The following is a 13,659-nucleotide window of genomic DNA, read 5'->3' as shown; positions in this document are numbered from 1 at the left end:
ACTGGTGTAATTGAGCTGCGCTGCTATACATCTTTTTTTATCAATGTAACGAGTTGCGAGTCTAGTGCAGAGTTGTTTTTTTTCCCAGCACCCCCTGCTGAGAATACGTTCTCGCTGCAATGGTTGGACCAGATGTTATAAACATTAAACGGTCACATAAATCATTACTATTTTTAGAAAATGTATGTTTGTTTCATATAATTGTATTGGAAGTCCTGGTTTTCACTAGGGTTGCCGCGGTGTGGACATTTTCACACCGAGTAATACACTCGTCTCCACACCGGTATTACCGAGTATAAACGGTATAAACTTTGAAACTAGGTCAACCGCCACACAAGCATCGGTTTTTAGACCCTTCTCGTCCTTCAGTTGCCGCCAACGTTCGAAAGCAGCGCCTAGGATTATTCTTGATTTCAGTTTTTCTCTTTCAGCGTTTTTATTATCAATTACTCTCTGAAAAAGAGTTTTCCTTCTCTTTGCTGGTGGTGGTGGTGGTGGTGGGGATGGTGGCGTCTTGTCTGCCATGGAAATTGTCTTCTACTGCTAGGTCCAAATGTGGATTAACTAGTTCCAGTAGCTACCGCAGGATAACAACAAACAGGAGCTTGCTCTGGGTCACGAGCTCTGGGTCACGAGTACTGCACGAAGGGGTCGCGCGCGGGGCGCGGGGGAGGGGGAGTGCAGTACGACCGTTTGATTGACGTACTTACTGTCCAATGCAACTCGGTGGCAATGGAAATGATTGGCTGGAGTTTTTCGAGCCCTGCCCGTTCCACAGATGATTGACTTGTTTAATTTTCATGTCAGTACTTCTAACTCAGTGGCTGTAAGCGGGTTATGATAAGGATTTCAAGTAATTTTGCAAAAATGGCCAAAAAAGCAAATCACCTATACAACCTTTAACTAATCCAGCTTTTTAATATAAATAGCTAATTATTTGACTTAGTCAAGAGTGATTTACTTTTTCCTTTGACAAGTTTGAATGTATAGTCTCTAAAATGTTAGTTTCAGGTAGAATCATTATATAAATTTCAAATGAGTTTAACCACCAGAATCCCAGATTTCCTTCACTCATTGTCAGTGTTTATATTCAACATACAAGTCAACGCAGCTGTGCTTTGCTTCACATTTCTACTCACATCAGGTCCAGATGAGATGCTCCTCTTTACTTCAAAAAGTCTTTAACCTGTGAAACAGGAAGAAATGACAAATACGTCACAACAGAGCTCAACAGAACACTACACACACGTTCTGGTTTCTGGGAACACAACAACGTACCGCGTTTGGGAGACGCTACACGGCCAAACAGTGGAGGACTCCAACGTACTGCCCGGTTCTCTCTTAAGTGAAACGCACCAGATGCAACCAATTTACCAATTAAAGAACCACTCGGCGCGCGAGATGCAGCAGGTGAGCTAATAAATTAAACTCAACACAGGTTCGGCGCCCTCTGGTCGCCTTGGTAACATTAAGGGTCTATTTCAGCTCCGTGTTTGATCTTTAATGACATCCCTCCTTTTAAAGGGAGGAGTCTGATTTGACTGATTTAGATTCATACTTCAGAATGAAGAAAGTCATTCAAATTAACCTGTGTGTGTGTGTGTGTGTGTGTGTGTGTGTGTGTGTGTGTGTGTGTGTGTGTGTGTGTGTGTGTGTGTGTGTGTGTGTGTGTGTTACATTGTGGAATTGATTCATCTAGAACTGGTTCCGGACTGGTATTAGCGCAACAAATCTGTGGTCGAATGACGCACTGATGTTATGTTAGCTTGAACATCATATGGTCTAAATACGGCATAAAATCAAATAAATTAAATAATAATACATTTAATTTAGAGGTGCCTTTCAAGACACCCAAGGTCACCAATATCCCCTCGTAACCTTTTTCGACAACGTTTAAGCAGTTTCAATTAAAAAGACGACATCAAAGTCTAAACCAAAACAAAAATTTGCTAAGAAACTGAAATATTTAAACGAGCACTACAGTCGTGTTGACGGCTTGGTGTGAGCTCTGAAATGCACTCATTCATAGTAACAGTGAGAGGGGGTGCACCGTTCCTGGAGGTACTGCAATACCAGGTCGATGCGTGGAGTGGACGGAGCAAGCCCCTTTTCCATCTCCCAGTTCCAAAAATCAATTTAATATATGGTCCCCGGGTAGGGGACGTATCAGATATTAAACTGATAAGAACAGATACTACACTTGATCTTAGCCAAAAGGCCGAGAAGCGATACCTACAATAAGTTCGACCTACAGTACCGATTCCCAGAAATATCTCTCTCATCAGCGGTTTTACGGGGAAAACTTCCTTTAAATATAAGAAGCCTACAGAAGTACCACTATATGTCAACAACATATAGCGTGTTATCAAACTACGTTCAACGCAATAATTAACGAGTATAAGGGTCCGTGATTCAAGGCAATGCATGAACGGCACTGATGACGTCAGCAGCTCTAAGCCAATCAGTCTGTGAGGAAGCCAAACGCGTTTATTGTGAACTATTATGTATAATACAGTGAATCCCCAATGAACACGATCACCATGATTTGATGCCATCATACATGGTGTTAGTTTGGTAAAAGTTAGATACATGAGAAATTAACTCTTTCTTTGCATCATTGCTAGATCACTAAAAATGTGAGGAAACCGCCACTCTATCGCTCTCTAGTGGTCACTAATAGGTCGGCAGAACTTCACTAAGCAGTTTATTTACTATTAGCGCATCAAAGAACCAAGGCTAAATTCAGAGCATGCCGTGTGCCATGTTTCAATTCCAGATTTCCTCAACCATGGAAACAATCAACCAATAGCAAATAAAATGCATGAACTGAACACAAACATCTGAAATCAATAAGGTTCTACACTGTTGAAACATAATTTTGATGGTATCGTTGTTTCGGGGTAGGTCATGAATCGGAGTGTTAACGGATCAAAACGTGGTTTATTCAGAGACAAGGTAAACCGGGTTGCACTCTGGATGTGGTTCATGAAAGAATCTCCATACAGATAAAAGTTCAGATTACATTGGTAATGGCGGGCGGAGTGGTAAAACCACGACGACAGATTAACCCAGATAAACCTGTTCACCACTCCGTGGAGAAGAAGCTATTGAGGACTGGTGTTAGCACTACAAATATGTAGTCCAATAAGGTATTTACATGAGCTTCAATATGATATTGTCTAAATAAAGCATAGAAATTAATTTACTCACATCTTCTTTCGATAACGTGTCTCACCGGTATCAATTTCAATCAACTTCATGCACAATGTTGTTGGTGAAAAACATATTCTTACTTAAAACAAACAATACCACAACAGTCGAGTCACTTGCACAACTCAAGCGTCCCTCCCGTGTAGAACTCTGGCCCTCTTAAGGAGCACCAGAATGGGTGTGGCTCAATTAACCTACGAGCCACAGCTGTAGACTATTACAGGGCTAACAGGCAGACAGGAACATGTGCATCTTTTAAAATATGGTTTAACATAGTGAAGATGCCATTCACATATTCACAGCAACACTATTTTGACCAAGCTCTGAAGACAGCAAGTACTAAAGGATACACGAGAACATTCAGTTGGTTCGACTGAGTTGTTTATTAGTATTATGCTTTAACAACGAATAAAAGTACAAGTGCACAATAAACAGAATGACTAAAATAATAGTAGGCCTATCAAACATTACAGATCATTAACAGTTGTTCACGTATCATTGACTCTCTTTGCGACTTTATTTAAAAGGCGACTAACGACACACTTTGCGACTTATTCAGACCATCAGGGAGAAGTTGACACACATAATCAAACGTGTGATGGCTGGGATTGTTCATTCCCACGCTGCTGGCTGCTCATAGGTATCGAGGTCCACGGCTCTCGTGCCAACAGCGTCGGGGTTCTCCCTCTCATCGCGTCGTCCAGGCAGTCAGTGGGCGTGGTTATGGGAGGAGGACTCCGCACGAGCGGGAGCGTCACCGTCACCATAGTGATTCACTACAGCCGAACTCACCCAGTGGGAGTTCAGTTGTCCAACATCTATTCTAGATTCATCTAAATGGGGTGACTTTTGACATGTGAACACACTTAATGAAGATGAATAAAGAAGAGAGAGGAAGAAGAGAGGAGAGGATGGAGACGAGAAGAAAGGAGAGGAGAGGTGACAAGACAAAGTCACGGTACTCACACACATGGGGAGAATCTTTACATGTAGTCACTGTGACCTTCTTTAAGTGTTTAATACATGAAGGGTTGTATGGTGGAGATTTCAGTTTTACTGGTTCATCAACTACCAACTTTTAAAATTCTTTACTGAAATAAAACGTTCCATCAATCTCGAAATGATCAAAATAAAGGTTTGAGGCAACAAACACATTTATTTTTTGTATTACCCTGAGACAGTGATTCTACTGGACACTATTAGACTGGAATATATCGATTTTAGATAACGCAGGTAGGCCTACAGATTTAAAAAAAATTCAATACACGTGTAAGGACATTGTGTTCTTTTGTCATTCACTATTCAGAAATTAAAACGGATGGCAATGTTAAAAAACGATTAACTATTATTTTGTACAAATTAGTCCTCTTAACATGTTAGTCCTCTTATGTTCTATATAACTGCAACTTTTAACAACTTTATAGCATTAAATGTGTAAAAAGATCTGGAAACAAAACAGACAAAATATAATGTGTAATTCAACCATTCATAATGGGTTGAATTCAACAACTGTGATCATGTTCTTAAAGAACATCTCCTCGTTAAATGTCAGCAGTACGACATTAAAGCAGTTCTCTCAGACCTCCCATAGTAGAGATTCTAATTCAGTAATCAACATTAGTTGTTTTGGTTGTTTCTTTGTTTTATTATCAAACAAAGGTCCTAGTCTGTTTGATTGACAGGTGAGATGATCAGGGGGGCAGAGTTGCTACCTTCATAACCACGGTTATATGGGCAGAGGAGTGGATAGAGAGGCTCACTGAAGGTGCAGCCAGTAACAGAGTAGATATGAACCCTGGCTTCCACATCATAGAAGGAGACCACACCCTCATCATAATCAACAAACACCCCCACCTTCTGGAGCTCAGCTCTCAGAGGGAGACGGAGAGGAGGGCTACCTATAAATACAAACCCATCCTTGTTGTAGTGAAGAGTCCAGTAACCCGTCTCAGGGGTCCACGTGGTCCCTCTTTTTCTGTTGATGGACTCTCTGACCACTCCTAACCACCAACAAGTCTTGTCTTTAACCTGTACCTCAAAGTAAAATCTCCCTGAGGAGAAGCTCTGCCTCGTGAGAACAAACATATACTGTGTAAATCTCTTAGGGTTGTCTGGGAGTACCTTCTCCACAACTCCATCATGTACTTGTTTCCCATCCTCAGACAGGATGAGATGGGGATGAGCTGTATCAGGATCCAGAGTCACATCTACTTCATACTTCTGGACCCTCTTCAGTTCAGCATCATCAAACAGCTTCTTCATCTCCATGTTCAGTGTCTCCTCCAGCTGATCCAGGGATCTCCTCAAGGTCCCTACGTATGACGGAGGACGGACCTCCACCGTGGTCCAGTCCCTGGTGGGTGGAGGATCCTTCAGGGATCTGAAGGTCTGGAGGAAGTGGAGGTGGTCTTTAGTGTGTGAGAGCTGCTTCACCTCTGAGCATCTATTGGTCAGATCTTCTATTTCCTGCTCCAGCTCTTTGATGAGGTCTTCAGCTTGTTTCTCTGTGGATTTCAGTTTCTCTTGAACCGTTTGGTTAAATTCATCCCGGCACTTTTCAACACAGCCTATCAGAGCAGTGAAGACCTGCCCACCAATGGCTATCTCTCTGTCTGCAACTTTGTTGCTCAGTTCTACTCTGTCTTTGATCTCATTAATCTTTTGTTTCCTCTCCTGGATCATCTGCGGAACTTCAGCCTCTATCTTCCCCAGCTGGGCCGTCTTCACTTCATATTCCTCCTTTAGAGGTACAACAGGATGGGACTTGTGGTCTGACTCTGTGCAAAACTGACACACACACACCTCTTCAGTCTGGCAGAAGAGCTCCAGAAGTCGGTTGTGTTTCTTACACATCCTGTCTTCCAGACGGTCCATAGGCTCGACCAGCCGATGTCCCTTCAGGACTGCGACTCTCTGATGTGGCTCCAGGTGGGTTTGGCAGAAAGACATAAAACACTCTAGGCAGGACTTCACAGCCTTTTGCTGGGTCCCAGTACAGACGTCACAGGGAACTTCTGCTGGTTCAACACAAGGCTGCTCTTTAACTCGTACGGTTGTTCTAAACTGAGCAGCCAGCTCTGATAAGAGGGTGTTGACCTGTGGATCAGGTTTTGTGTCGAAAATCTTGTTGCAAACAGGGCATTTGTACTTGACTTGTTCATCCCAGAACTTTGTAATACAAGTTCTGCAGAAGTTGTGTCCACATGGTGTGGTAACCGGGCTGCTGAACACATCCAGACAGATGGAACATGAAAAGTCCTCCTCAGACCAGGAAGTGTTAGCAGAGGCCATACCTAGACACAGACGATAAGGTTTATGTATTGAGCAATTTGATATTTCTAATTCCATCAATTCCTTATCTTGTGCTGCTTTACTCACCTTGTTGTGTTTTCTGTCTGTCAGACAATTTGTTCCAAAATGCGTTTTATTTTTCTCCTGAAAGAGGGTGCTGCTTCCACGTCGGTTTGCTTTGGTTTCTATGAATGTTTAGTTTCGTTTCGTGAACAAGACATCCTCTCGTCTCCGCCCCTACCCCCTGGATCCTCCCCTAACCCCTGGCCCCGCCCCCACCGACACAGTTCCCTGACGTCTCAACCTGAACGTGGGCACATTCATGAACTGTCTAGGCTACCTCGTATTCGCTGTGTGTTCTCTTCTTTGCAGCATTAAAATATGTTCAACCGAAACAGAGAGCCCGGGAAAACAAGAAATTTTGATTATTTCTTTGTGATTTGTGCCTAACTGTGATTAAGAACTAGGCTATACAATTATATTCGACTTGAATTAGACTGTGGCTGATATTTTCACCAGTCTTTGTAAAACAACCCTCTCAATGTGTGCCCAGATAACATGGGCTATTTTGGTTGTGCTATTAACCGCCGAGTAGCCTAATGTGACCTGGGGTAGGGCAGACGAACCAGACCGACGAGTTCACCTTCAGTCAGAGACAACAAACACTTGTTTTGGTGCCTCCATGCGAATGTAAATTCGGCTGAATTAAAAAGAGGTTAACCTTGAAAATTCACAATTCATAAGTTGATAGACTGTATTGTTTATAACTGTATGGTGGGGATCGCAAGGAGCAGCGACACGCGGGGACGGGTTCTATCGCGCTCTGCAAGTGGAGAACTTTATTCACAAATTCATTGATGAAATAACCCCCCGCCCCTTCTGATACAAATATTCTTGTGCTGTTCCCAATACAGAATGTTAACCAGTAGTTTTTACCAGTTAGCAGGTTCACAATGTGATTGGTGTAGGCCTATTAGGCGGAGGGCTTCTATCGGTGGTTTGTAGAAGTAGGCTATATTAGGCAGAATGGCCACCAGGGGGACCCATTGTTGGTGCTCGGCCTGGATCGCTACGCGCTGGTTGTTATCTGGATTATAATAAAGTATACGACACTGAGTCATAAATCTGCCGTGTGCGCTTCCGGTTATCTGCTTAAACAGTTTAGAACTAAATAGTGTTTGAAACACGACAGTACCTCTTCATTAGTTATATTGAAGTCCTGAGTTACTGTATTGAGGAATCGAAATGCATGTTATTAATGATAATGAAGTCATAATATGAAGAGACAAATAAATACAAATTCAAATTCCGTCTTATTCTGCTTCCACATGTCCCAGGTGTCCCTCTGATGATTTTCAAGAGTTTTAAATGTGGCATTTTTTTTAGGATTTGTTGGGTCTGTAGACCGACCGCCCGCCCTCATGAGTAAACACCCTCCCTGTGTTGGACATTTGTATCCAAGTTACAAGGAGCAGGGAGGGGTTAGACAGTGTTTAAGGATATATGTGGTAATGGATCAGGGAGGGGTTAGACAGTGTTTAAGGATATATGTGGTAGTGGTAATGGATCAGGGAGGGGTTAGACAGTGTTTAAGGATATATGTGGTAATGGATCAGGGAGGGGTTAGACAGTGTTTAAGGATATATGTGGTAATGGATCAGGAAGGGGTTAGACAGTGTTTAAGGATATATGTGGTAATGGATCAGGGAGGGGTTGGACAGTGTTTAAGGATATATGTGGTAATGAATCAGGGAGGGGTTAGACAGTGTTTAAGGATATATGTGGTAATGGATCAGGGAGGGGTTAGACAGTGTTTAAGGATATATGTGGTAATGGATCAGGGAGGGGTTGGACAGTGTTTAAGGATATATGTGGTAATGGATCAGGGAGGGGTTAGACAGTGTTTAAGGATATATGTGGTAGTGGATCAGGGAGGGGTTAGACAGTGTTTAAGGATATATGTGGTAATGGATCAGGGAGGGGTTAGACAGTGTTTAAGGATATATGTGGTAATGGATCAGGGAGGGGTTAGACAGTGTTTAAGGATATATGTGTTAATGGATCAGGGAGGGGTTAGACAGTGTTTAAGGATGTATGTGGTAATGGATCAGGGAGGGGTTAGACAGTGTTTAAGGATATATGTGTTAATGGATCAGGGAGGGGTTAGGGGGCATCTTGCTCTATCGGATAATACAGGGTAGGCTGCAGACATTGGGGATCAAACACAGTACCTTTCATCTGGGAGTTGAACTCTCTCACCACACACACACACACACACACACACACACACACACACACACACACACACACACACACACACACACACACACACACACACCTCACTTCAAACTATATATTTTGTCCATGAGCTGTCATCAGCGTAACCATTCGATCATATATGTCGTTTATTAATCATAATTCTAAATATTCAGTTTTTGTTGACGTGTGGGGAGGCAATATCTCCAGAGGTCTGAGCTGGTCCACCACGCCACCAGTGAGGTGAGGAAGAGGCGGAGGGAGGGACTGAAGACTGGGCCCACGTCAGGGGGCAGGACCCCATAGAGACCTGCTGGGACCCAGGGGGCTGGAGGACCTTCCAGGTGTGCTGCTAGGAGAACCAACAGAGAGCTCTGGAGGAACATCTGCTCAGCTTGGAGGATTGAGACTGAAGGAACAGAATGAATCACCGGCTGAACACACCACAACATTCAGTGGGTTGGACTGAGTTGTTTATTACCATTATGCTTTAACAACAAATATAACTGAAAAACAGTCACTTACAAGTACATCATAAACAGAATGACTAAAGAATAGTACCAAATATTACAGATCGTTAACAGTTGTGCACGTATCTTTGATCCTATGAGTGCCTTTATTTCTGAAAGGCGACTAACGACACACTTGAAGACTTATTTAGACCATAAGTAATGTAATGTACGACAATAATGAACACAATCTGAGCTACAGACTAGAGCAGAGATAAGAGAGAGGATGAGGAGAAGAGAGAGAGGAGGAGAAGAGAGAGGAGAGAGAAGAGAGAGGAGAGGATGGAGAGGAGAGGAGAGCTGACAAGACCAAGTCACAGTACTCGCACACATTGTGAGAATCTTTACATGTAGCCATTGTGAGCTTTGTTTAAGTGTGTAATGTATGAAGGGTTGTTGTATGGTGGAGATTAAGTCAATTACTGGTTAAAAAATTAAAGAAGTTTACAAATTTGCAGTGATTTTAAACATTCCAGCAACCTCAAAATTATTAAAATATAAATGTTGTCAACAAACTAATTTATTTTTTGTCTCCCACTGAGAAAGTATTTCTACAAAACACTGTTGGACTGGATGGTACCTATTCCAGTGAAATGATCAATTAAAAAGATAATGTAGACCTACACATTACAATTTTTTCCCTTTTCTTTTTAATAAAATAAATCAGAAAAGTGTTCTGAAGTTAAACAAATAGACATTTTAAGTAAGGGGTTATAGGATCATTATGATACAAATGAGTCATGTCAAAATATTCTACATGACTGCGACTGTAACTATCTAATTGCATTAAACGTATAAAAAATCAGGAGGAAACATGAATAAGATATATGGTAATCGAAGCATTTATAATGAGTTGCTTAAACAATTGAGTTTATATTCGTAAAGAACATCTCCTCGTTAAATATCAGCAGTACGACATTAAAGCAGTTCTCTCAGATCTCACATAGTAGAGATTCTAATTCAGTAAACAACATTAGTTGTTTTGGTTGTTTCTTTGTTTTATTATCAAACAAAGGTCTAGTCTGTCCTAGTCTGTTTGATTGACAGGTGAGATGATCAGGGGGGCAGAGTTGTTACCTCCATAATCACGGGGACCTGGGCAGAGGAGTGGATAGAGAGGCTCACTGAAGGTGCAGCCAGTAGCAGAGTAGATATGAACCCTGACTTCCACATCATAGAAGGAGACCACACCCTCATCATAATCAACAAACACCCCCACCTTCTGGAGCTCAGCTCTCAGAGGGAGACGGAGAGGAGGGTTATCACTAAATACCAACCCATCCTTGTAGTAGAGCAGAGTCCAGTAACCCACCTCAGGGGTCCACATGCTCCCACCTTTTCTGTCGATGGACTCTCTGACTACTCCTAACAACCATTCAGTCTTGTCTTTAACCTGGACCTCAAAGTAAAATCTCCCTGAGGAGAAGCTCTGCCTCGTGAGAACAAACAAAAATTTTGTAAATCTCTTAGGGTTGTCTGGGAGTCTCTTCGCTACACCACCACAATGTACTTGTTTCCCATCCTCAGACAGGATGAGACTGGAAGCAGCTGTATCAGGATCCAGAGTCACATCTACTTCATACTGCTGGACCCTCTTCAGTACAGCATCATCACGCAGCTTCTTCATCTCCATGTTCAGTGTCTCCTCCAGCTGATCCAGGGATCTCCTCAAGGTCCCTACGTATGACGGAGGACGGACCTCCAACGTGGTCCAGGCCCTGGTGGGTGGAGGATTCTTCAGGGATCTGAAGGCCAGGAGGAAGTGGAGGTGGTCTTTAGTGTGTGAGAGCTGCTTCACCTCTGAGCATCTATTGGTCAGATCTTCTATTTCCTGCTCCAGCTCTTTGATGAGGTCTTCAGCTTGTTTCACTGTGGATTTCAGTTCCTCTTGAACCGTTTGGTTGAATTCATCGCGGAACTTTTCAACACAGCCTATCAGAGCAGTGAAGACCTGCCCACCAATGGCTATCTCTCTGTCTGCAACTTTGTTGCTCAGTTCTACTTTGCCTTTGATCTCCTTAATCTTTTGTTTCCTCTCCTGGATCATCTGCGGAACAACAGCCTCTATCTTCCCCAGCTGGGCCGTCTTCACTTCATATTCCTCCTTCAGAGGTACAACAGGATGGGACTTGTGGTCCGTCACTGTGCACAACAGACACACACACACCTCTTCAGTCGGGCAGAAGAGCTCCAGAAGTCGGTCGTGTTTCTTACACATCCTGTCTTCCAGACGGTCCATAGGCTCGACCAGCCGATGTTTCTTCAGGACTGCGACTCTCTGATGTGGCTCCAGGTGGGTTTGGCAGTAAGAGGTGAAACACACTAGGCAGGACTTCACAGCCTTCTGCTGGGTCCCAGTACAGAAGTCACAGGGAACTTCTGCTGGTTCAACACAAGGCTGCTCTTTAACTCGTACGGTTGTTCTAAACTGAGCAGCCAGCTCTGATAAGAGGGTATTGACCCGTGGATCAGGTTTTGTGTCGAAAATCTGGTTGCAAACAGGACATTTGTACTTGACTTGTTCATCCCAGAACTTTGTAATACAGGTTCTGCAGAAGTTGTGTCCACATGGTGTGGTAACCGGGCTGCTGAACACATCCAGACAGATGGAACATGAAAAGTCCTCCTCAGACCAGGAAGTGTTAGCAGAGGCCATTCCTAGACACAGACGATAAGGTTTATGTGTTGAGAAATTTATATTGCTAATTCCATATCTTGTGCTGCTTTACTCACCTTGTTATGTTTTCTGTCTGTCAGACAATTTGTTCCAAACTGCGTTTTATTTGACTCCTGAAAGAGTCAAATACTGCTTCCACGTCGGTTGGTTTTGGTTTCTATGAATGTTAAGTTTTGTTTCGTGAGCAAGACATTCTCTCCTCTCCTCCCCTTACATTTGGCACCGCCGTTAACACCTGGCTCCTCCCCTAACACCTGGCTCCGCCCCCACAGACACGCAGTTCCCTGACGTTTCAACCTGAAATGGGCACATTCATGAACTGTCTAGGCTGCCTCATATTCGCTGTGTGTTCTCTTCCTTGCAGCATTAAAATATGTTCAACCTTTAAGAGACAGGAAACAGTGAGCCCCGCGGGAAAGCAAGAAATGTTCATTATTTCGTGGTGATTTGTGCATTCTGTGATTAAGAGCAATGTGTGCCCAGATAACATGTGCTATTATGGTTGATATTTAACTTTGAGTTAACACTAGCAGTTAAAAAAGGCTTGTCTCACAGACTTTAACCTCATAAAACCGCCGAGTCATGTGACTCGGGGTAGGGCAGACGAACCGACGAGTTCACCTTCAGTCTGAGACAACAAGCGCTTGTTTTGTTGCCTCCATGCGAAAGTTAATTCGGCTGAATTAAAAATAGGTTTACCTAGAAAATTCACAATTTATATTTTGATAGACTGCATTGTTTATAACGGTATTGCGGGCAAGGGCGTCAGTTTGTTTTTAGAAGTGGTGGGGACAATAACCATAAGCTTGAGTGTGGTTTGAAAAGTGCTGGGTACCCTTATGTAAGCTTTTCATCCATTCAACGCTGCATTACATTATGCTCTACAGTGTATTGTCAGGTGTTAAAAATCCTATTCGAACAATAAAAGTTGAAAACCACAGTTTGTGTTTTGGCTTGTTTTGCAAAACGGCGTTGGAAACACCAGGGTATTGGCTCGGGATGTGTTATACTAATACACACAGGACAACGAACAGTGTTGACAATTTAACACTTATCTTGACATCAACAAAGTTTACCAGACAAACAATGCCAGACTGTAAAGGGGGTACGAAATGAAACGAGGTACTGAGCATCAGCCTTTTGAAGACGAGCAAGGGCTGCTGGTAGCATATGTTATGCTGCTTTAAAAAAATAAGAAAAAAACAAGCGCCCAGAGGAGAATTGCAACCTGCCCAATCCTGACCACCAGTAAACACTTGCGAAGGACCAATTGTTACATCATAAGCAAATTGCCCGCAAATAAAATCCCCTACAGTTTAGGATAATCACACAGGTCATGCGAGAACATATTTATGTCAGGATAGGCCTACCAGGCTCCAAGTCGTCACATATCTCAATCAGACAAGACAAAACAACTATAACCACATTGGCCTAGCAATCGCACCGTGTGTAGCTGGTACTAGCTGCAATCTATATATACAATGCATACTAACTGGAGCACCAACCAGAATCAGATCACAATCGCTTAGGACCGTGGGTAACCTTTGGCCAGGTCATCACGAGCAAACAGAACCAGCAGCAAAGTTTACGTAAACCAATTTCATACCTTATGTGGCCCTCCACAGGCAGGCTAGATGATGTATCCATATCGTTATCCAGTGTCACAAACATGCTTTTTATAGGAAGCAAAAGGACCGGCTATTTTCTGAATAAAAA

General features: G+C 42.9%; 1 protein-coding gene and 1 non-coding gene across 2 annotated transcripts; both read right to left on the bottom strand.

The window, feature by feature from the left end:
* Positions 1–2,039: 2,039 nt before the first annotated feature.
* Positions 2,040–2,230, bottom strand: LOC115534959 (U2 spliceosomal RNA). The gene has a single exon (XR_003974415.1). It is a non-coding gene; the product is annotated as a U2 spliceosomal RNA (small nuclear RNA).
* A 1,344-nt stretch (positions 2,231–3,574) lies between these two features.
* LOC115534849 (uncharacterized) lies at positions 3,575–12,158 on the bottom strand. Its single transcript, XM_030346129.1, has 4 exons — positions 12,000–12,158; positions 10,297–11,924; positions 9,042–9,191; positions 3,575–6,501 (listed from the first exon to the last, which is right to left on the bottom strand). Exons 2-4 carry the CDS (start codon positions 11,920–11,922, stop codon positions 4,873–4,875), a joined length of 3,405 nt encoding a protein of 1,134 aa, XP_030201989.1. The 5' UTR covers positions 11,923–11,924; positions 12,000–12,158; the 3' UTR covers positions 3,575–4,872.
* Between the last annotated feature and the right edge of the window lie 1,501 nt (positions 12,159–13,659).

Source organism: Gadus morhua, chromosome 21 (assembly GCF_902167405.1).
Source record: "Gadus morhua chromosome 21, gadMor3.0, whole genome shotgun sequence".
NCBI lineage: Eukaryota > Metazoa > Chordata > Actinopteri > Gadiformes > Gadidae > Gadus > Gadus morhua.
This window is presented reverse-complemented; position numbering and strand designations above follow the sequence as displayed.

Bases quoted from the DNA above. Each gene is read 5' to 3' on its own strand.
- LOC115534849 (XM_030346129.1), bottom strand. From the start codon at position 11,922: ATGGCCTCTGCTAACACTTCCTGGTCTGAGGAGGACTTTTCATGTTCC. The intron at 9,192-10,296 runs TAGGACAGACTA...TGGTGTGTTCAG, and splicing joins CACCTGTCAATCAAACAGAC to CCGGTGATTCATTCTGTTCC. The intron at 6,502-9,041 runs GTGGGCCCAGTC...CTGTGTCTAGGT, and splicing joins ATGGGGTCCTGCCCCCTGAC to ATGGCCTCTGCTAACACTTC.